The sequence below is a fragment of the Echiichthys vipera genome (assembly GCF_963691815.1).
Source record: "Echiichthys vipera genome assembly, chromosome: 22".
Lineage (NCBI taxonomy): Eukaryota > Metazoa > Chordata > Actinopteri > Perciformes > Trachinidae > Echiichthys > Echiichthys vipera.
This window is the reverse complement of record NC_139847.1, coordinates 13,939,664-13,959,690: the sequence shown is the minus strand read 5'-3', so window position 1 is coordinate 13,959,690 and position 20,027 is coordinate 13,939,664. Positions and strand designations below refer to the sequence as shown.

Genomic DNA, 20,027 nt, shown 5'->3' with positions numbered 1-20,027 from the left:
AGGGTCAGATGTTAGTGTTTGTTAATCGACATAAAACTACTGACATACAATTATTATGCGAAAATTAAAAAGAAACAATCAGAGCTCGATCAGGTAGGTCATTTTAAGTCGGTAGAGGCTGTTTGCCTCAGCAGTCACAGTCTAAAAAGTCAGTCATTGGCCAAGTTTCTTTATACAGGGGGAGATCTCCACAGAAACATAATAATAATCCATAAATGGCAATAGAATTTAATCTATTTATTTATTTATTTATTTTAACAACCCATCCAGTTCCTATGGATGCAGTCAGGACCCACTTATTATCATTATTAATAATATTATCCTTATTATTGTTATATCTAATGCTTCAATTTGCAAAAACAAGACGTATGTTTCTGAAAACTTCACCATCACTATGGCAGTTTTTTAAACCAGGTTATCCCAGAAAACTATACCATTAAATTCCAAAAATTAAAATACCATTGAGAGTGAAAGCAAAAAACCCAGAATAATGAGTCAGGATTTACAGTGATGCATCAATATTGCATTTTCTAAAATCAATCACCAGAAACTCAAACCTGTGACATATGATGCCTCTTCAGGTAAAATGGGAGTTATATTTGAGATATTCCACAATGGCATGTTTGTTTTATAAGAAATAATCAGTGTTGCTTTCAATATCTTGATTTTTTTTTTTTCTTATGTGAGCTAAAAAAGATTTTGTCTGAGCATAGTAATCAAAACCTTAACTTTCTGTGTCTAATGATCAACTCTCACTGCAAAACCCTAATTTTCCCTATTGACACCAATACTTATTCTTAATAAATGTTCCTATATGTATATGCAAGTGTATGTACAGTATGTGTTGAACATTAACATCCTGTTCATTCTAAGTTCAACTAACGTGTCATCTAGTGTGGATGTTTTTATCTTTAATTTCTTATTTGTGATTTTCAAATTCTCTGACCTTCCTCCGCTGTCTGTATGGCCTGTTCATTGGGGAACGATGAAAAAACACGCAACCAGGACTTCTCTGGATCTTCAGCATTGAGCCATTGACCCTGTCTCCTTCTTTCTCTCCTTCTGATGTTGTCTTGATGAGGCAATCTTTGTCCAGGATTCTGTGCCCCATTCTGCTTGTATAGTGAACCAAATGGCCAGCCGAATGTTGCCCCATCGGAGTTCACACCTCTCTCGCTCCCCCTCCTTGCAATCTTTTAGTTCCTCTGGCTGCCACGTCCTGAACACAAGCTCTTCAGTGTTCAATTCAACTGAACATCTGGTGCCGTGGACATCCGTTTCCTTTTCTTCAGGCCAGTAGTCAAAAGAAGTTGCTGTTTGGAGAGAGAACTTTCTGGAGAAGCAAAGTTATCTTCTCTTTGTTTCAGTCTGTTTTCCTCCGTCACTGGTTATGTGACAACTGACACATCAGATGCAGGTTCAGTCTCCCCTCCCCCTCATTGTCAGAGTCCTTCTGGGAATATGCATATGGGCTTGATGGAGGACTGCATGGCCTGGGGACAGCATGAGGAGGACCTGCCTTTTATCCCTAATCTCTTTCTTGTCTTTCTATAACTGAGTTTGCTTTCCTCCTATCTTTCCCTACTCGCTGTCCCTTTCTCTCTCATATCTTTACCCTCTTCACTATATATGTACCTAATATGTGCCTAATAAAAGACGAAAAAACAAACAAAAAAAAAAACTCTTAGTCTAGTAATGCCAAAATGGAAGCTCTCAACCACATTAACCCATGTATCTGCTATAAATTTAGCAGGATCTGTAAAAATTTCCCATTTTGTTTCCCATTTTTCTGTTGACCCACTGGGATGTGCTTTTACTTTCAATGGGCTTACGGTTCACTCAGACAGATTTCACACATGCTGATCTTTCCATCCGAACATGGTTAGATCTTATCACACATACACTAACTTCGGATAATCTTTCAGCCAGGTGGTTTTATACGACACATTCGTTCAGAGCAACGCACCGTTTAATATCCAAACTGGATGTTTAGACACTGAAATGAGTTACTCCAAAGTTTATTTTGGAGTAACTATTTTTTTTTATTCTTACCACATTCATACGCCCATTTTATTGTAGTTGGGAATCCCTACACTCATGCAAATTATATTTGCATTTCAAAAATTTCTACTCCTCTAAATAATTGATTCAGAAATCATTTATTTTTCTCCCTAAATGCTTATGTATTTTCTCTCATTTGTTAGGTTGCACCAACCTCTCACAACACATTATATTCATTTATGTCTATTCAAGACATCACTTATATAGCTTTAAGTGCATATATATATTTTTTTAATTAAACTAGTTCTACAAAATAAAATTACACAGAAAATATGAAGACGGTCCAATCTCCAAACGGGACTCATTGGACCTCGATATTCAACCCTACAGGATTTATAGAATATCAGACAGCAGACCACATTGTCTCGAACTGTCACCTAGGATACCTCGCCTTCTCAGAGCCTCAAAATCACACAGAAAATGAAACTAGTCTTCAAAACCACAAAGGACATGAAGACGATCCGACCTCTACAAATAGACTCGTCAGACCTTATATTCAAACTCACAGGAATTACAGAATATCTTGACAGCAGACCACACACAGGTTCTCGAACTGTCGCCTAGGTTTACACACACCTTCTTTTGAGCTTCAAAAACCCCACAAGTAAATGAAGCTTGTCTTCAAAATTACACACGAGATATGATCTAAAAACACTGTACTCACGTTTAAAATGGATGGAGCGTCTGCTGTCCAGCACCCGTTCCTGACATCAGGCGGAATCCTGTCCTCCTTTGGTGGAGCGGAATTTTTCCTTACCGGTTTAACCTTCAGTCAGGACTCAGGCCTGATCAGCAGAGCGTCCATCCCATCCTCGTCGCCAAATGTGAAAGAAATTCTCTGGAGTCCTCAGTGTTTTCTCAAATCATATCTTTACTAAATACTGCTGCAGACAGGAGAGCGGTCATACCAACACCGGGTATCCTTCCATCTCTGCCTGTCCCCAAATTTCTTCAGCAGATATACAAGTCAGATCAAAGCCTCTTACAAACACAATGACATTCGAATTAACACAAACACACTACCCCATGTTTATGACCCCAGTGGGTGTTATCAGTGTTTACGACCCCTCTTTGTTACCATTTGCAAACCCTGTGACTCCTATCTACAATCCCCAACACTCATTTCCAGCTTGATTCTTATGTTAATCAAGGATTTACAATCATAGATGAATAAGGTAGGTCATCTTTGGTTATTTCTCACACTGTACATTACTCTTAATTTTTACCCATACTGGTGGCATGGTTCTGTGGATGACAGTGTTGATCCAGACTGAAATATCTATAGGATGGATTGCTATGAAATTTTGTAGAGGCATTCATGGCCTCCAGTGGATAAATCCTTCAGAGTTTACCGCCAGCAAATATTCACTTATCTATCAAAACATGTCAACATCAACTGGATGGATTGGCACTCAGTTTTGATCACACTATGGAGTAAGACAGCTGTCAAAAAGATGTGTCCATGATTCAAAGATTTGTCCGTGATTCTAACCATTCATATTTGTAAATAAAAAAGTTGTATACAAAATTCTGCCATCATACACAAGTCTGAGAAATTGTTCGGGTTACTATAGATCATTTAAAAGTAAGAAGTCAACAGACTGGAATGACATGGATATCTCTTTGCTCAAACACATTATTGAGTGTATTGGAAAGCCACTGGTATATATTTCCAATTTGTCTCTTCCAACAGGCCTATTTCCTAGTAAAATGAAAATTGCTAAAGTTATACCCATGCACTTTCGACTTTTAGGCCCATTTCTTTCCTATCACAGTTTTTCTAAATATTGGTAAAATTATTTTATACAAGATTAAATGACTTTGTTACAAAACACAAGGTATTAAGTTGCCAGCAATATGGGTTTAGAACCAACAGGACAACCTTACATCCAGTAATAGTTTGTAGAGAATATATCCACTGCAATAGAAAATAAAGAATATACAGTGGGGGTATTTTTTGTTCTTAAAAAAGCATTTGATACGGTTAACCAAGGCCTATTATAGAACAAATTGCAAAGCTATGGTATTAGAGGGGTAGCTCACTCTTGGTTAAGTAGCTATTTGGAGAAAAGCCAACAACATGTTAAGATAGATCATCCTACAGGTGGACTGGTGGCACCTCTCCAGCCACCAGTCCACACTCCATTCATGTTCCACACAGGGACTCGAACCAGCGACCCTACTGTTCCCAACCAAGTCACCTATGGACTGAGCTACTGCCACCATGTTAGGGAAAATTGGTTAAACATCATTACAGCTCTGTGATTGCACAGCGTCCCAGGCCGAAGGCTGAGAAGAAAGAAATGCATGAAAAGTGCACACTCTGGTTTCACTGAACAGTAGCAGCTTACTTTATGTAGCAAATCATGGCCATGTGAGTCACTGTCAGCAGGAGAAATCCATTTTTACAAATTTGTGGGTGGTGTGTCTAATAAGCTGGCTGATGGGCTTGTATTCCTGTATTCTTTTTTTAGTTGATCTACTTGAGCTGAGGGTGATTGGAGCTGCAATGTGAGGATACGTCCACCTCATTAGCAGAAGTTATGACAAGCTCCAGACTTGTAACAGCACAGCTAGAGAGTACACTGTAAATAACATCAAATTACCTGCTTGCCTTGCATCTTCTTAAATGGTGTAAATCATTCTTCTCGGCAGACACTTTAGCTGTGTCTGAAGTCAGTACAACGCTAAAATTAGAGAATAATAAAGGCCTACTTGAATATCTTGTCAACTTAATATAATAACTCCCCTTTTTCTTGGTGTAATTTCAGGTCTGCGGTTTAAGAAAGCTACTCTTAGAATCAATCTAAGAGAATGCATGACCTAATTATTATTATCTGCACAAGCTGGTAGAGTTTCTTGGAACAAGTACCACTGGGATCAAATGGGTTTCACATATATAACCACAAACTTATTTCATTTTCATTTTCACTCTGTAATATTCTCCATAACTCCCATTCACTCCCTCCTTTTCCCTATCTTTCTCCCCCTCTAAAAGGCGACCCTCCGGTAGGTTTCCGTGATGTGTTGCTGCGTGATGGTCCTGAGGGATTCGCCAAGGCTGTCCGTGCTCACCAAGGTCTGCTGCTAATGGATACCACCTTCAGGGATGCCCACCAGTCACTCCTGGCAACTAGGGTTCGGACCCATGACCTGAAGATGATCTCGCCATTTGTCAGCCACAACTTCAGCAACCTTTTCAGCCTGGAGAACTGGGGAGGTGAGTTTCTGTGTGCTGAAGAATGTCTCAACGATTTAGAATATTTCCATCACCATGAAATAGTCCCTCACATAACTCTGCCTAAAACCAAAAATGATCATTTCTACACTTCAGCTTTCGTACAGATTAAGCAGATGTAAATTGGTAAGGTGCTGGTTGGTATAGCTAAGCTAGCAGTTATCTTTATGCTAGGCTAAGCTAACCGTCTTCTTGTGCTACCTCTATTTTTTAGTATACAGACAAGTGAGTGGTATCAGTTTTACGTATACTCAACAAACTAAAGCAACAGCACTATTTGACACTCGAATAGCCAAACAAGCAGGCATGTAAGAATGGCATTCATGTCCTTCTTCTGATGGTCATTGTGTTAATTAAACGCATTTCATTAAATTTGATGGGGACAATTACCTATAATAATTATCCAATGCAATGTACCACAGCATTTATAGCTCCTGCTAATTTCCGATGCCTATCCCTAGAAGGGCCATAACAATTAAAAGAAATGTTCACCGGCAGTAAAGTTAAACTATATGGTCCATTGTGTTGACCCTATAGGAACAGCATTACAACGTGCCATTATACACAAACTGTACACTGTATGTGCTCCCACGTTAATATGTCTGAACAGCCACGCCTGTGTCCCCATTCTCTTCCCACTCTAGCTGTAGATCTTGCTGTTTCGTTGGTGACAGTGATTGTACTTATTTGTTTTTCTTATTTGAGCTGTGAAAATCCTGTGCCATTGAAAACGCATCTAATGCCCCCATCTTCTCCCCCACAAGTCAGTCTTCAGCGACTTCCATCAATAGACAGTGATTGTACCTTTTGCCTGCTCTTGAATGAATAGAGAAAATCATGCGTTATTGAATCTTCTTGAGGCATTAACAGTCAAATAGTGTCCCTGTATAATATGCAATTACTTTGAAATTGGCCAGAGAACAAAAAAAGAAGTGCCTCATGTTTGAATAGTCTGCATAAGACCAATTATCGACACTTCTTGATAACGGTCCTGTGTCAAGTGCAATTTTTATGAACTCTTTTCAAAGAGGAAATTCTGTTTTCCCTGTTAGAACACTGAGGACATGCACATTTGTAAAAGAGATATGTCCAGTGAACTTCTTGAGGTTGAAACGTTTAATTTAATGCTCAATTATAGTAATCTACTCCGGGTGATTGTGCTTACATTACTTGGAGTGCTTTGAGAAGATCACAAGAACAAACAAAAGTAGTACACAATAAAAGCCTGAAGTAAAAAAAAAAGGTTTCTATTTCAGTAACTGTGCTCATCATTAGATGGTTGAGCAAAGTGATAAGAAAAAATAGGATCTCCAGTGAAGCCTCTTTGATGCTGCAAACCCTTCCTGAGATTAAATTCCTCTGGTTAGACGATCATGGTGCACCAGTTAGGGGAAAACAATATATTTCATTACTGTGGGAGAGCACTTTGAGCACATCTGACATTAAGCAACTGTCTACTCGTCTCATGTTTGAACAGATAAAAAGGTTATCGCAAATATAAGACATTGAGGAGATATTTGGATAGAAAGAGCTTAAATGCTTCCATCTGCCAGTATATCGTGATGATATTACGAGTCTGACCAGGGAAAGATGATATGGATTCAGCTTAGCTGTGTTTGAGCAGTCACATTAAAAGTCAATCTTTGAAGACCGACTATGAAAACTTGCTATGAACTCACTCCAGAGGAAATTGTTGAATAGGTGCCCCTTAACTCTAGTCCTCAGTTCTGAAAGGGCAAAGTGCTTTGATTAAGTGACATACATGCATTTTCCGTATTTCATTATCTTATATTTGAAGCCTTTAAAAAAAGGACTTAGAAAATATCCACCATTTTTCAACTCACACCTAATTTAAAATGTTGTTTACCATAATTTATAATCATGCTGTAACACAGCATCCCTGATAGCTTTACTTGTGAGGATCCTGCCCCCTCTCTTGCAGCGTCTCACTGAGTTTATACAGACTCCAATGGGGCGATCGTTTAGGCTTTCAAAACTGTCATAGATCTCCTTTTAGGGAACGGGAAGCTCTCTGCACAGTCAGACATGTCTATATATTTTGCTGATGAAAGAGCACAAACTGAGCTTTCTATCATGTTTCTCTGACTGTTTCTTTTGGCATGTCTGTGTGAGAAACAGGAAATTGTGCAAAACAAGTCAATAAAACCTGATAGAAAGCCTGCTTTGAGACCATTTTCTGGGTGAGCATTCAACATGTTAATTTCCCAAGATCTTCCTGTTTTCTAAACAGATTATTTGAAAGCCTAAACCATTGCCCAATTGAACTGTTTGAATGCCAGAAAGAAGCAGCAGCAGTGGTGTAAAATATACATAACTAAAACCCTTGCTGGGGTGGTATATTACTCACTGTGGTTTCATTATTCTTAACTGAGCAGACAATGTGGTAAACATCCTAAATGTTGGCATTTGCTGCAGTAAAAGCTCACACTGTCGAACTAGAATGGCACCCGCAGAGCGCACACCACCGCCAAGGTTAAAGGAACATTCACATGAACGCCTTGAGTGCCCCATTTACCGAGAGAAAGCATTCTTCTGACTTTTATGTGTTTATGAGCTTTAAGTAGTTATTTTGAATCAACATGGATGCCACAAAGAAGATGTGTAGAGATTGTATTTTATTGCTCAGTGTTCAAACAACCCATTGATAGCTGTTTTTGTGTGGCAACAAAGGTCAGGAATGAAATATGATTGAGAACACAGCATGAATACAGCATTATCTTTCAATGTTAGCAAAAGTTTAAAAAAAAATGTCCACACCCCATCCACTCCAAAATGTTATAGGTCTTCATGCTTCACCCTTCCACCACATATATTTTAAATAGGACAAACACACCATCAAACTGAAAACATAACCTCCTTGGCGGAGGTAATCTGGCATTTGAATTGACTCCACTTATAATAAAGCGTTGAGAGAAAGGTGAAATCATCTTCCTTTGTGTCTTCATTCTAAACTCTCCCATAAAGCACTATTGTTTGAACTGCAGTGCAGAGTCGAACTTTGAAATCTTCTGTCAATGAAAGCTCTTGAAGTTTAAACCATGTCAGAAATGAATACGTGCCCGTCTCTCTCCAATTTATACAACAATAGCAATGGGTACATCATTGAAATCAAATGTAAAACATCCTCCTAAAATAATGATTCTGTAAGGGGCTGATATTATGCTGAGGAGCGTTTTCTCTGTTAAGAAAAGTTTAGAGAGGGGAGAGTTACTCATTGAAGAGAAATGTAATATGCTAGTGGATCCTCTTGAGGCATCAGATATCTGCATGATATGGTTATGAGTCAGAGAATACACAAGTACTTTCTCATAATTATTTAAACACTTAAGCACAGAACTAATTCTAGAAAAGATATATCCCCCTGAATCCTATCTTGGACTTGAAAGCACTGTATAATGAGCTCCCTGTGCATATTAATATTTTGATGTTTATTTTAATAAGTTAAGTCGGAACAACAAAGCATTTAGTAAACTGGATGATTAATCTGCCAATAAGCCTTTAACCCCCTTTTGAACCTTCTCATGTCAAAAATTCAAATTTAATTTCAGTTAGCTTTTCTTACACTGAAAAATAGTCCGGATTGTCACTCATTTTTATGGTAGTTATATTAGTCTAAAAGAAGCCAAACCAGTATAGGTCTTTACAAAACGCAAAGCATTTGTTTAATTTGGCTTCTTCTTTGCGGGTTACGTAAGAGATAATGCCCGCGAGATGTCCATTATTATCCCGCTTATACCATGATCTCTTGCCATTAAGACCATTCATTTATAGTTTCATGCATTTTGCAATCAAAATCGACTTTTCTTTCTCCATACGATTACAGTTTCCTTGATGACTTATTGTTTGACTAACACTGTTATGTTTTTTATACAATGACAATGTTGTTCACTGCTCTGATAAAGAGTCAATAGTACAAACATTAGACATGACCTGTCAAGAGGAGATATTTCTAGTCCGATCAGCTCATAGAATCCCAACTACAGGCCAGAAAGGCTTGTAGCTAACGTTATGCTAGCACACTTAAGTTATGCTAGCAAGAGTCAAAGTCAATAACATTGCCTACTGTTGACAAACAGTTAATTTAATTTAACAATAAGGTAAACAACAGGACTAGCAAGCTATTCAGCATTGTAATTTTAAGAACAAATGATGTGCCATGCATGTGTAACTTTACTGTCGGCTGCAGCCTGAAGTAGCATGTTGAACAGCTAATGGGACGTGAGATGGTTGCTGTGATTCAAAGGTCAGAAGGGCAGTGTCAGTTACTTCTTGCCACTTGTGTGTTGCAGTCTCCATCCCGTGGTGTTCAGAGGATGGACAAGATGTTAGCTTGTTAATATGTTGCAGTTGTAAACAGAGGCTCATTAATTACAGTTTTACTGGAACTACTTAGTAGGTGTCCTATACCACGGTTTAATGGACATCATGCAGCCAATACAAATTGCAGATTCACCCAGACCTTGGTATAAACACTTAATTTTCCTTTTTTATATATTGTCTTCTCTGCCTTTTCAATCCTTCTCTTTCCCATTTTGAAGTCTGAAGTCCAATCGAACACATCAGAGGTTATTTAGTCAGACTTTACAAGATTCTCTCCGGAGCCACACAAGACATTATACAACTGTTTTCATAAAAAGAGCAGTACTCCCCTTGAGGAGTAACCTTTATGTGTAAAATCATAAGAGGGTCTCCTTAATGAGATCATATCGTTATCTTTGACAGTATGTTAGGATCATGTGTGAAGATCAGCTTGTTTCCCATCCTTCATTCACCCAGCTTTCAATACCCAAAGTTACCAAAGCAACCATGCTCTCGCCTGATATTGATTTAGGTTGTGAAACACAAATTATACGACCATGCTGCAATAAAAAGTTCAGCTCTACAGTAGCACACATTGTCCCACAAGGACAGTTTGTAATTGTACCTTTAAACAGTTCCTCATAAATCACTAAATGGCCATAGGAGGAATAACTACCATGCCCCTCTTGATAGAAAGTCCCTATACAATGCACTTTTATTACAAAATGATCAGAGATAGACGGTATTACACTCTGCTGTGCTTGAATCACTTAGAAAATCACTAAAGGGAGATGACCATGTCAGTATTGAACGCTGTTACCCCGACACAATGTCCCAATGCAAGAATGTTTTTTACACAAAGTGGTCTTAGATAGGAATACAATATTGCTTTTACATGTTTCAGCTGCTTAGAGGCCGAGTGAATCATTGAAGAGATTAAGGCTGTGAAAGCCCTTTGAGGATTATGTTCCTTCCTGATATAGTGTCCCTCCCCACCCTGGAAAGATACAGTAATATAAATTGGGTCACATAATGTATCTATACGGCTCCTCATATCTATTTCACAGTTAGTAAATTTATCTGATGGTGAAGCGGCAGATTGTTAATGACTGTACACGATCATGTTGGTGTGTGCATCTCATTCTGCCCTGCAGTTGTATAATCACTTTTTCAAAGTGCCAAGGCATGTTTTAACGAATGAAAGCTGTTTCTCGGTACAGGCAGTGGACACAGCAAGAAAGCCTGACCAGAAAGGCAAATCAACCAGTCCACAGTGATTAAGTGGAATCACAGACATTAAAAATTGATCTGACAGGAGAAACTGTCTGATGCATCAGAGCCATAATTGCACACTTAAGAAAAAAAAAGCTGATATTTGCTGTGTGTGTGTGTGTGTGTGTGTGTGTGTGTGTGTGTGTGTGTGTGTGTGTGTGTGTGTGTGTGTGTGTGTGTGTGTGTGTGTGTGTGTGTGTGTGTGTGTGTGTGTGTGTGTGTGTGTGTGTGTGTGTGTGTGTGTGTGTGTGTGTGTGTGTGTGTGTGTGTGTGTGTGTGTGTGTGTGTGAGAAACTCAACCATTCAAATTATTAATCTAAATCATTTTTATTCATTTTCTTTATTGGCTCAAGAGCATGAGATAGAAGTTTACTTTATATAACTTTACTTTCCTACCAGGGGAAATTTAGATGGAAGAGTTTGTCAATATGTGACCGTACAAAGTGTTTTATTATTGAGTTCTCTATCAAGTTTACTCTTATAACATAGCTACAGAAGATATACGGCCACAACACTTTTCCACGTGATGAGTCATTTTTCTCTCTTCTTTCTTTAGATTTCTGTCCTCTTTAATTATAAGGCAGGTCCAGATGCTATATAAACACTGTGAAAAGTATCAAAATGTTCAGTCCACAGAGAAATGCACACAGCCTTTATTCAGAAACTGCGTCTTTAAACGAGCCATCAGGACTTCTGTACGGTTGTGATGTCACAACTATATTTATATATAGGTAGAAAGTGCTATTACAGTGCCGTTACAGTCATTCCCAGGCTGCAATGATGGTGCAGAGACACTGAGAGCGCAGATGCAGAAGACCCAGAAATTCTGACCAATCAGAGTGGACTGGGCTTTCTCAGGAGGGGGTCTTAAAGAGACATGTGCTAAAATGACCATTCAGACAGAGGGTGAATAAAGGTAGATTGAGGCAAACAGTGTGAGAAAAATAATGTGTTTTTTGAACATTAAAGCATGTAAACATGTATAAGTAAGTCCGAAATTCAAATATGAACCTGAAAATGAGCACCTTTAAACACTATATGGGCTGTTGAATTCATTGCTGGCATCTTCATGACAGATTGTGGCCTGCTTATCTTTTCAAAAGACAGAGGCTACAGAAGTGCCAGTGCCTAATGTTCTACTAGTTGGGACCAGCTGTCAGTCTTTATTGTTGTCCCAGATGAATTCCTTGCCCAGCATTCTGTTGTGATATCAAATGCTATAATAATACATTAATACTAATGTGCTTAACATCAGGTTGTTTGGAGTCATTTTGTGCTCCAAACCCGTAGTTTAAGAGATGCTGATGTAGGTTAAAAATCCAAATTGGGGGGTGGGAATAATAAAAATGTATAATGAGGGTATCCAGGGCGTCCCTGCTCCTCCCAGAGTAGGGAAGAAGCAGTTATGCTTAGTATTCCCTCCTTGTCCAAATCTATGAGTGCTCAGAAAATGAAATTTAATGATGAGAGTGTTGGATCAGCAGAAAACCACTGGAGGCTTCAATATTTCTGGCTGATATGATAAACGAGTATGAGATCCACTAATCTACTCCCTCAAGAAAGGGAAATTAGAGATTACTATCTCTTTCTTTCTGCCTCTCCCACAGAAACATTTCTTAGATTTTCAAGTGACTTAAGCATAAAATGATGAGTGTTTGAATGAACAATGAATATGCAAGTATCATCAGATATTTCATCTGCACATCGTGTGTGTGTGTGTGTGTGTGTGTGTGTGTGTGTGTGTGTGTGTGTGTGTGTGTGTGTGTGTGTGTGTGTGTGTGTGTGTGTGTGTGTGTGTGTGTGTGTGTGTGTGTGTGTGTGTGTGTGTGTGTGTGTGTGTGTGTGTGTGTGTGTGTGTGTGTGTGTGTGTGTGTGTGTGTGTGTGTGTGTGTGTGTGTGTGTGTGTGTGTGTGTGTGTGTAATGTGATGACTTTGAAATAAGTTTTTGAGTCTAAAATTGAGATCAAAGTTGGGATGACAGATGAGAGTTTAGATGACAGCTGAAATTAACTGCCACCCCTTTGCGTGTTTGTGTGTAGGTGCTACCTTTGATGTGGCCATGCGCTTCCTGTCAGAATGCCCATGGAAGAGACTTCAGGAGCTGAGAGCTTTGATCCCAAACGTTCCTTTCCAGATGCTGCTGAGAGGGGCCAATGCCGTGGGCTACACCAACTACCCTGACAATGCTGTCTTTAAGTGAGTGTCTCGATCACGCGCACACACACACACACACACACACACACACACACACACACACACACACACACACCCCAATATTAAACAATCAAATGTTTAAGAGCTAACAGACCAACAGCCCTGTTATGAATATTATTTGGATTGACTTCCAAATCCTAACATTGTCTTCAATAATCCATCCATCCATCTTCAACCTCTTGTCCCTAACGGGGTCGCAAGGGTCTGGAGCCGATCCCAGCTGACATGGAGACTCTGTCCCTCACTGGTGTGAGGCAGGTTGTACCCGCAGGGCAGGGTGACAGACACAGAGACAGACAACCATTCACACTCACATACACACCTACAGGCAATTTAGGAGAGAACCCACGCAAAAACAGGAAGAACATTCAAACTCCAATAATGCAATAATACGGATATTAACACACTGACACACAATTAGTGTATAATAAAAATCCACCAGGGAGAGTGGCCAACAATAAAAATAGATTCTCAAAAAATGATGGGTCATCATCATTGGGCCATATACATTAACCAAATTCATATTTTCTCTCGAGAGTTCCTTGTACCAACAGAAATCTACCAGTTTTATCATGAATAGTATTTATTTGGAAAGGCACCGAATTATGAATTAACACCATAACCCCTCTTGAATGAGAAGGGAAACAGGATGCTTCTCTCTCATCCTCAACCGCTTATCCGGGATCGGTGCACCAGTAAAATACCACATGAAGTAAAGAAATGCAAAAATCAAATCAGACCAAAAAACAAACAAAACTTGAACTCTCCCATGAACAAAACCCTTTGCTGGGGGCTGCCAACCCGAACAGAACAGCCCCTTGCCTTTCCCCACCCTCCGCCTGACCTTAAGTGCACGCACTGATCCAGTGTAAACAAGGGAGCAGTTAGACCAAACTGGGCAGTCATTTTGATATATTAAACAGAACCAACTGGACAATTATGTCCCCTGGCAAAAGAATAATCTACACAAACAGGTATATATAAAATGTTCATCATCATGCAGCAGCTCTCATCAGGGAAAGCTGACAGTATACGGAGTACCCCCCCCCCCCCCCCCCCCAAAAGAAAAATGATGGTCCACTCAAAATGAGCGTGTGGCCGTCTCTGTATAAAGAGTAAACGAAAAGGGCATTTAAATCGGAGGAGATTGAAGGAATAACAAAAAAAAAAAGGAAACAAAGCAGAAAAGTCTCCCCGCAGAAAGAAAAAAAGAAAAAGCATAACAATTTCATGGGTGACTGGCCCATAAAGCCAGCAATATCAAATTCTATCAAATTAAAAGCCGTGTTCAGACGCAATAACTGTAATGTACAAACAATGTCCACATGTGCACTTAACTTGCTATTTGTTGTTACATTTATTTTACACCTGGCATTTTTGAATCCAGGTGCATCATATACTCATAAGTTGTGTTATGCTGCCTGCAGGCATGATGATGCCATCTATTGACGTGAATGTTAAGTAGCCATGTGGAACACTAAGTTTCTTAACAATATGATTCCATTAGACCATACATCTACACTGTTCAACCTTAGTCGGCACCTATGCATAGTCCCATAATGCCTGGTAATTACTTGCCTCTTTGGGCTTCCATAACATCATGGTATTAGTTACATCAGCGGTTCCCAAACTTTTTCAGCTTGAGACCCAAAGGAGAAAATGGGTGTCTCCCCTGGACCCAAACTGACGTGACTGAGAGTGAGGGAATTAAAGAAGTCACACTCAATGTTACCTCAGCCAGAGGATGTGAACACATTTTTCAAGGTTTGAGGATGAGTGAGGGAAAGACTCGGTTACATTCCACCTATATCCTACGATTGGTCATTATCTACCGTATCTGTGGCATGAAGCTGATACAGCCTCTTTGTCTCTAAATAGACCTGAACGGGTATACTGTACAGTAACTGCCCACAAACCCCACAACTGACTAACACATTTAATCAAGTCAATTTGGTTGATGTTTTCCTGTTTTTCTCCTACCATGCTCAGTGAGTTCCACACATTATACATTAAACTTCTATCTCATGCTCTTGAGCCAATAAAGAAAATGAATAAAAATGATTTAGATTAATAATTTGAATGGTTGAGTTACACACACACACACACACACACACACACACACACACACACACACACACACACACACACACACACACACACACACACACACACACACACATTGATACAGATGTACACTGGTAATGTCTTTAGGGACATATATACTCCTTTGCTCACACACATGCATAAACACGCCTCTAACACTTTTCCAAATAGATTCACTTCCTCAATGATGTGGATGACTCATGTCATACTAGTGCACACACCTGCATGTAGTTCCACACATGGACAAGGACAAACTAACACACACACATGCACGGTGTAATTCACCTCACCTATAATAAATTGGGAGTCGCTTTGTGACTAATGCAGCTGTCCTCTCCTACCTCCTTCCCATTGAATCACAGACTTTTTCTCTATCATGTAGTCATTATTTATCCCCTCTTTATAACTTCCTTTTTTATGCCTCCATTCATCTTTCATTACACAAACACACTTCTTTCCCTCCTTTTAACTCTGTCTATCCTTACTGCTCTTCATCTCCCTCTTCCCCCTCTCACTCTGTGTACCATCGCAGTGCCATTAAAAATTTGCACACAATTGTGTTAAATGGCTTTTGATCCGTTGGCTGGCCCGACCCCCCTCTCTCGCCCTTCCTCCCTTTATCCATCACTCTTCATCCTCAAGGTTTGCAGTGCGGCAGCCTGAAGCAGCCCACGTGTGTTCATTAGCTAAATCAACTCAGTGTAATTTCATTTCATATAAGTGATTTTGAGTGCATGTCACAAGGTCAAAATATAGTACATGCTGCAGCAAGAGGGATGTACAGTTTTTAAGGTCCTGATTTGCAAAAAGTGCAATTTCTATGTAGTTTTTTTATCACAAACCAAGTGAAGGTCCGTCAGGACTACTGTACACACACACACACACATCATATATATATATATAAATATATATATAAATAAATACACACACAAATGGCAGGGAAAATGAGAGATATATTGGCCTGATTGGCTGTCTTTGTTGAGTGATCTCAGAATGGTTTGGATGTTAGCCTACCATCAAACACCGCAACGCTCCCTCTTTGCTCAGGGCATACTGTGGTCCAGCCCAAACCATGGAATTAAACAGACAGCCCTTTTCTTTCTTTTTGGTTTTGGCAGCGCCTTTTCCGGTGCACTGCACTGATTACAAAACCGCACCTCCACACCTGCAATGGCAAAATGCCGCAATTGCAGTTACAAATGACGGAGTATGGTCCAGTCTTGTGAGAGCTAGGGGCAAGAGTCGACCACCTCTTAATTCTCTATGCAGGAACATCCATGATTAAAATCATTCCCCAGCTGCAATGACAGTGCAGAGAAGCAGAGACTGCACATGTGGTAGACTTTGAAACAGCAACCAATCAATGCAGACTTGGCTATTTCAGGAGGGGGCTTAAGGAGATGAGGACTAAAACTAAGTGTTTCAGACAGTGAATGAGTGAATGCAGGTATATTTAGACCGACAGTATGAGAAAAAATAATAAAAGCATGTAAACATGTTCTAGTAGAAACCCAAAATACAAGTATGAACCTGAAAATGAAGATAATATGGGACCTTTAAAATATCGATAATGGCTGGTTGATTACCAACTTAATATTCTTGTCACTGTATTTGAAAGAAAAACTCAACTTCTTGTTGAATGAAACACATGATGAATCATCAGATATGTAGGACAGTACAGTGTATTTGTTTTGTTTCCAAACTTTCCACTAGACAACACTTGTATGCATTGTAGTCCTAAATAAATACTGGAAAGGCAGGCACTGGACTGGTAATCATCTTGTGTGTGTGTGTGTGTGTGTGTGTGTGTGTGTGTGTGTGTGTGTGTGTGTGTGTGTGTGTGTGTGTGTGTGTGTGTGTGTGTGTGTGTGTGTGTGTGTGTGTGTGTGTGTGTGTGTGTGTGTGTGTGTGTGTGTGTGTGTGTGTGTGTGTGTGTGTGTGTGTGTGTGTGTGTGTGTGTTACATTCACAGTAAGGAACACAGATACAGTAGGCACTCACCCAGTTATGAAAAACCTGATTAAGATACTGAGGCCAAGGCAATAATAGGAGAGATTCACCACTAGCAGCTTGGATAATGAGGCGGGTTTACATCTCTCTCCAGTCATTGTGGGCTCCTGCAGGCTGTGTAAGCTCACTTTTCATGGAAATGGTGAGAATATTGTGTTAACGCAGGTACAGCGATATTTATGAGTGGCAATATGGAGATGAACAGCTTATCCCAACCCGGATATGCTCTATTATCTCGGATACACTGTGCATGTAGACACACTCATTATATGTGTGAGCGAGAGAGAGATTGTGTGAACATCTTGTAGTGTACAGTAAGTCTCAACTATCTCCCCAACCTATTTCTGTCACCTACTTGAATGTGGATTTTATGCACAGGACTCTATGCGCTAACATAATTTTCTGCTCCCTCCACCCCTCCTCCCAGGTTCTGCGAGGTGGCCAAGGAGAATGGCATGGACATCTTTCGCGTGTTCGATTCCCTGAACTACCTGCCAAACATGCTGCTGGGCATGGAGGCTGCTGGAGCAGCAGGTGGCGTAGTGGAGGCTGCCATCTCGTACACAGGAGATGTCTCTGACCCAATGAGGCAGAAGTACTCTCTCGATTACTATGTGAAACTGGCAGATGAGCTCGTCAAAGCCGGAACCCACATCCTCTGTATCAAGGTGAGGACATAAAAATAGAACCTAGTGTTTGCTTTGAGAGTAGTTGACTGCATCTTAGAGTTCTAAATAAAGCCAACATTTTCCTCCCCTGTGATGATCTAAAGATTCTGGCACTTGTTGTTTGCTTCTGCGTATAAATCCCTGCCCATCTGCCACCAGGAAAACACAGAACCAGCTGGAATGAATCTTTACAAGTACTTTTTTGCTCAGGCTTGTGTATGCATGTCTTTTACACATGTATGTCAACATAATCAGGGCCATCACTTACCACCAGCTAAACTGTTTGGCTGTCTGACATTCAGTTGGTTTAAAGATAAAACGCCACTGGCATTTAAAGGTCCCATATTGTAAAAAGTAAGATTTCCATGTCTTTTATATATATAGATAAAAAGTGCTGCTACAGGGCCGTTACAGTCATTTCCCGGCTGCAGTGATGGTGCAGAGAGAGCAAATGCTGCAGACCTGGAAACAGACAGGTGTTTCACTGGCACGTCTCATGCAACAGATACACTATCATTTCTATCTATCTGCACTGGCTCTGTGCAGGCTGGCGTCTCAGCTGCGTCCCACAGGCGCAAATGTGACCTTAAGCATTTATTTACACTTCAAGTCTATTTTTTCTACTGTATTTGTGTAAAAGTGAGGTTGATGCCCAATAAAAAGGCAGAATAAATAAACGTATTTACATTTTGTAACCCAAGCCGACCGTGCTGTGTCAGAGAGCAGAACCCTCTGCTCCAATTTAATCCTGCAAACTCTCTCTTTACTTTTGCCCAGCAGCTTGGAAGCAAGACATGGGAACATCTTGGGTATTGAGGAGCTGCATTCTTTATTCATGGCAAATTGTAACCGACACACATTTACTGCCACTAGACAATTCCACTGTCTGCCCTGCTGTCTGATGCTTAGAAATTTGCAGAACCAGACGAATAGACAGACGATTCAGTGTGGCATGAATACTGTCTGCACGCAAGAGTGATGCGGACCTGACAATAGTGTTCAAGACACAGGGTTAAAGAGACAGTTGTTAAAACGGAGCTTTTCACAGAGGGCGAATACACGTATATTCAGACAGACAGTATGAGAAAAATAATGTGTTTTGAACATTAAAGCATGTAGACATGTTCTACAAGAAACAAAATACATTTTTGAATGGAAAATGAGCATAATTCCTGAACAAATGAGCATTATGCAATCATGTAAGTAAACTGCAGTATGTGAGTTTAGGTGCTCCCACTGAAATGCCAGAATGTTACCTGGTGTTCAGCTAAATACAAAATAGAGGATACAATCCAGGTTTTCCAATTACCAACTTTACCAATGTATCATGAAGTAAAACTCTTTTACACATAAAAAAAACCCATACATGCATTTTTATAAGCATTTTAATGAATAAAAAAAATCTGAATGTAAGCTGTTGAACATAGCTGACTTTTCGAAATGCTTCCATTGAAACAACTTATATACCTCTTAGAGCCTCTTATTTAAATGAATAGACTGACAATACTCACATTGAATCAATTTCTTTATTCAAGCATGACAGCATATTTTTCAAACGTGAAATGATAAACTTCCGATCTACCACAGTGTGAACCATCACACACAGCAGTGGCAATCACATAAAAGGCTGGCACAGCTAATGAGGTTAACTTTTAAAAGAGGAAATGAGCATGAATTATAACACGGAGTGCAATAATCACCAAAGGGAGCGCAGCTAAACATCAAAGCCCTCTCTCTGTGAATTTCTGTTAATATCAGTTAACATTTATACATTATGATCATCCTCACAAATGTGTCTTTGTAAAACCTTGACTTTTGTCATATTTTGATGCTCTAAGTTATCATTTTTCAGTACATGTTAAGTCATTTTTCAGACATTTTTTGTAGACCTGTGATGAATGATGTAAACTCTTTCAGGCAGGAGATTTAAATATCAATTAAACCTCAGGGTGGCAGTTTTGACTGCATGCTCATTATCATTAAAGACACAATAAGTTTCAATATTTAGTAGTCCTTTCCAAGTCCTAATTGCATAAAGGATTTTGGTGTTGCGTATGTGAAAATATTCTTTCTGCTTCCTTTGTTTTGGCTGTTTTTACTCATCTGAATTCACCAAATTATTACTCTGTGGTCTTTTTTAGC

The 20,027-nt window shown here is 39.6% G+C and overlaps 1 protein-coding gene across 1 annotated transcript in view; it reads left to right on the top strand.

Moving 5' to 3' along the window:
* Positions 1-20,027, top strand: part of pcxb (pyruvate carboxylase b) — a 316,797-nt gene that overhangs the window by 252,580 nt on the left and 44,190 nt on the right. Inside the window, exons 15-17 of the mRNA XM_083937027.1 lie at positions 5,060-5,281; positions 12,931-13,087; positions 17,645-17,885. Of these exons, the coding sequence (XP_083793153.1) occupies positions 5,060-5,281; positions 12,931-13,087; positions 17,645-17,885 (620 nt within the window). The remainder of the gene's footprint in view (positions 1-5,059; positions 5,282-12,930; positions 13,088-17,644; positions 17,886-20,027) is intronic.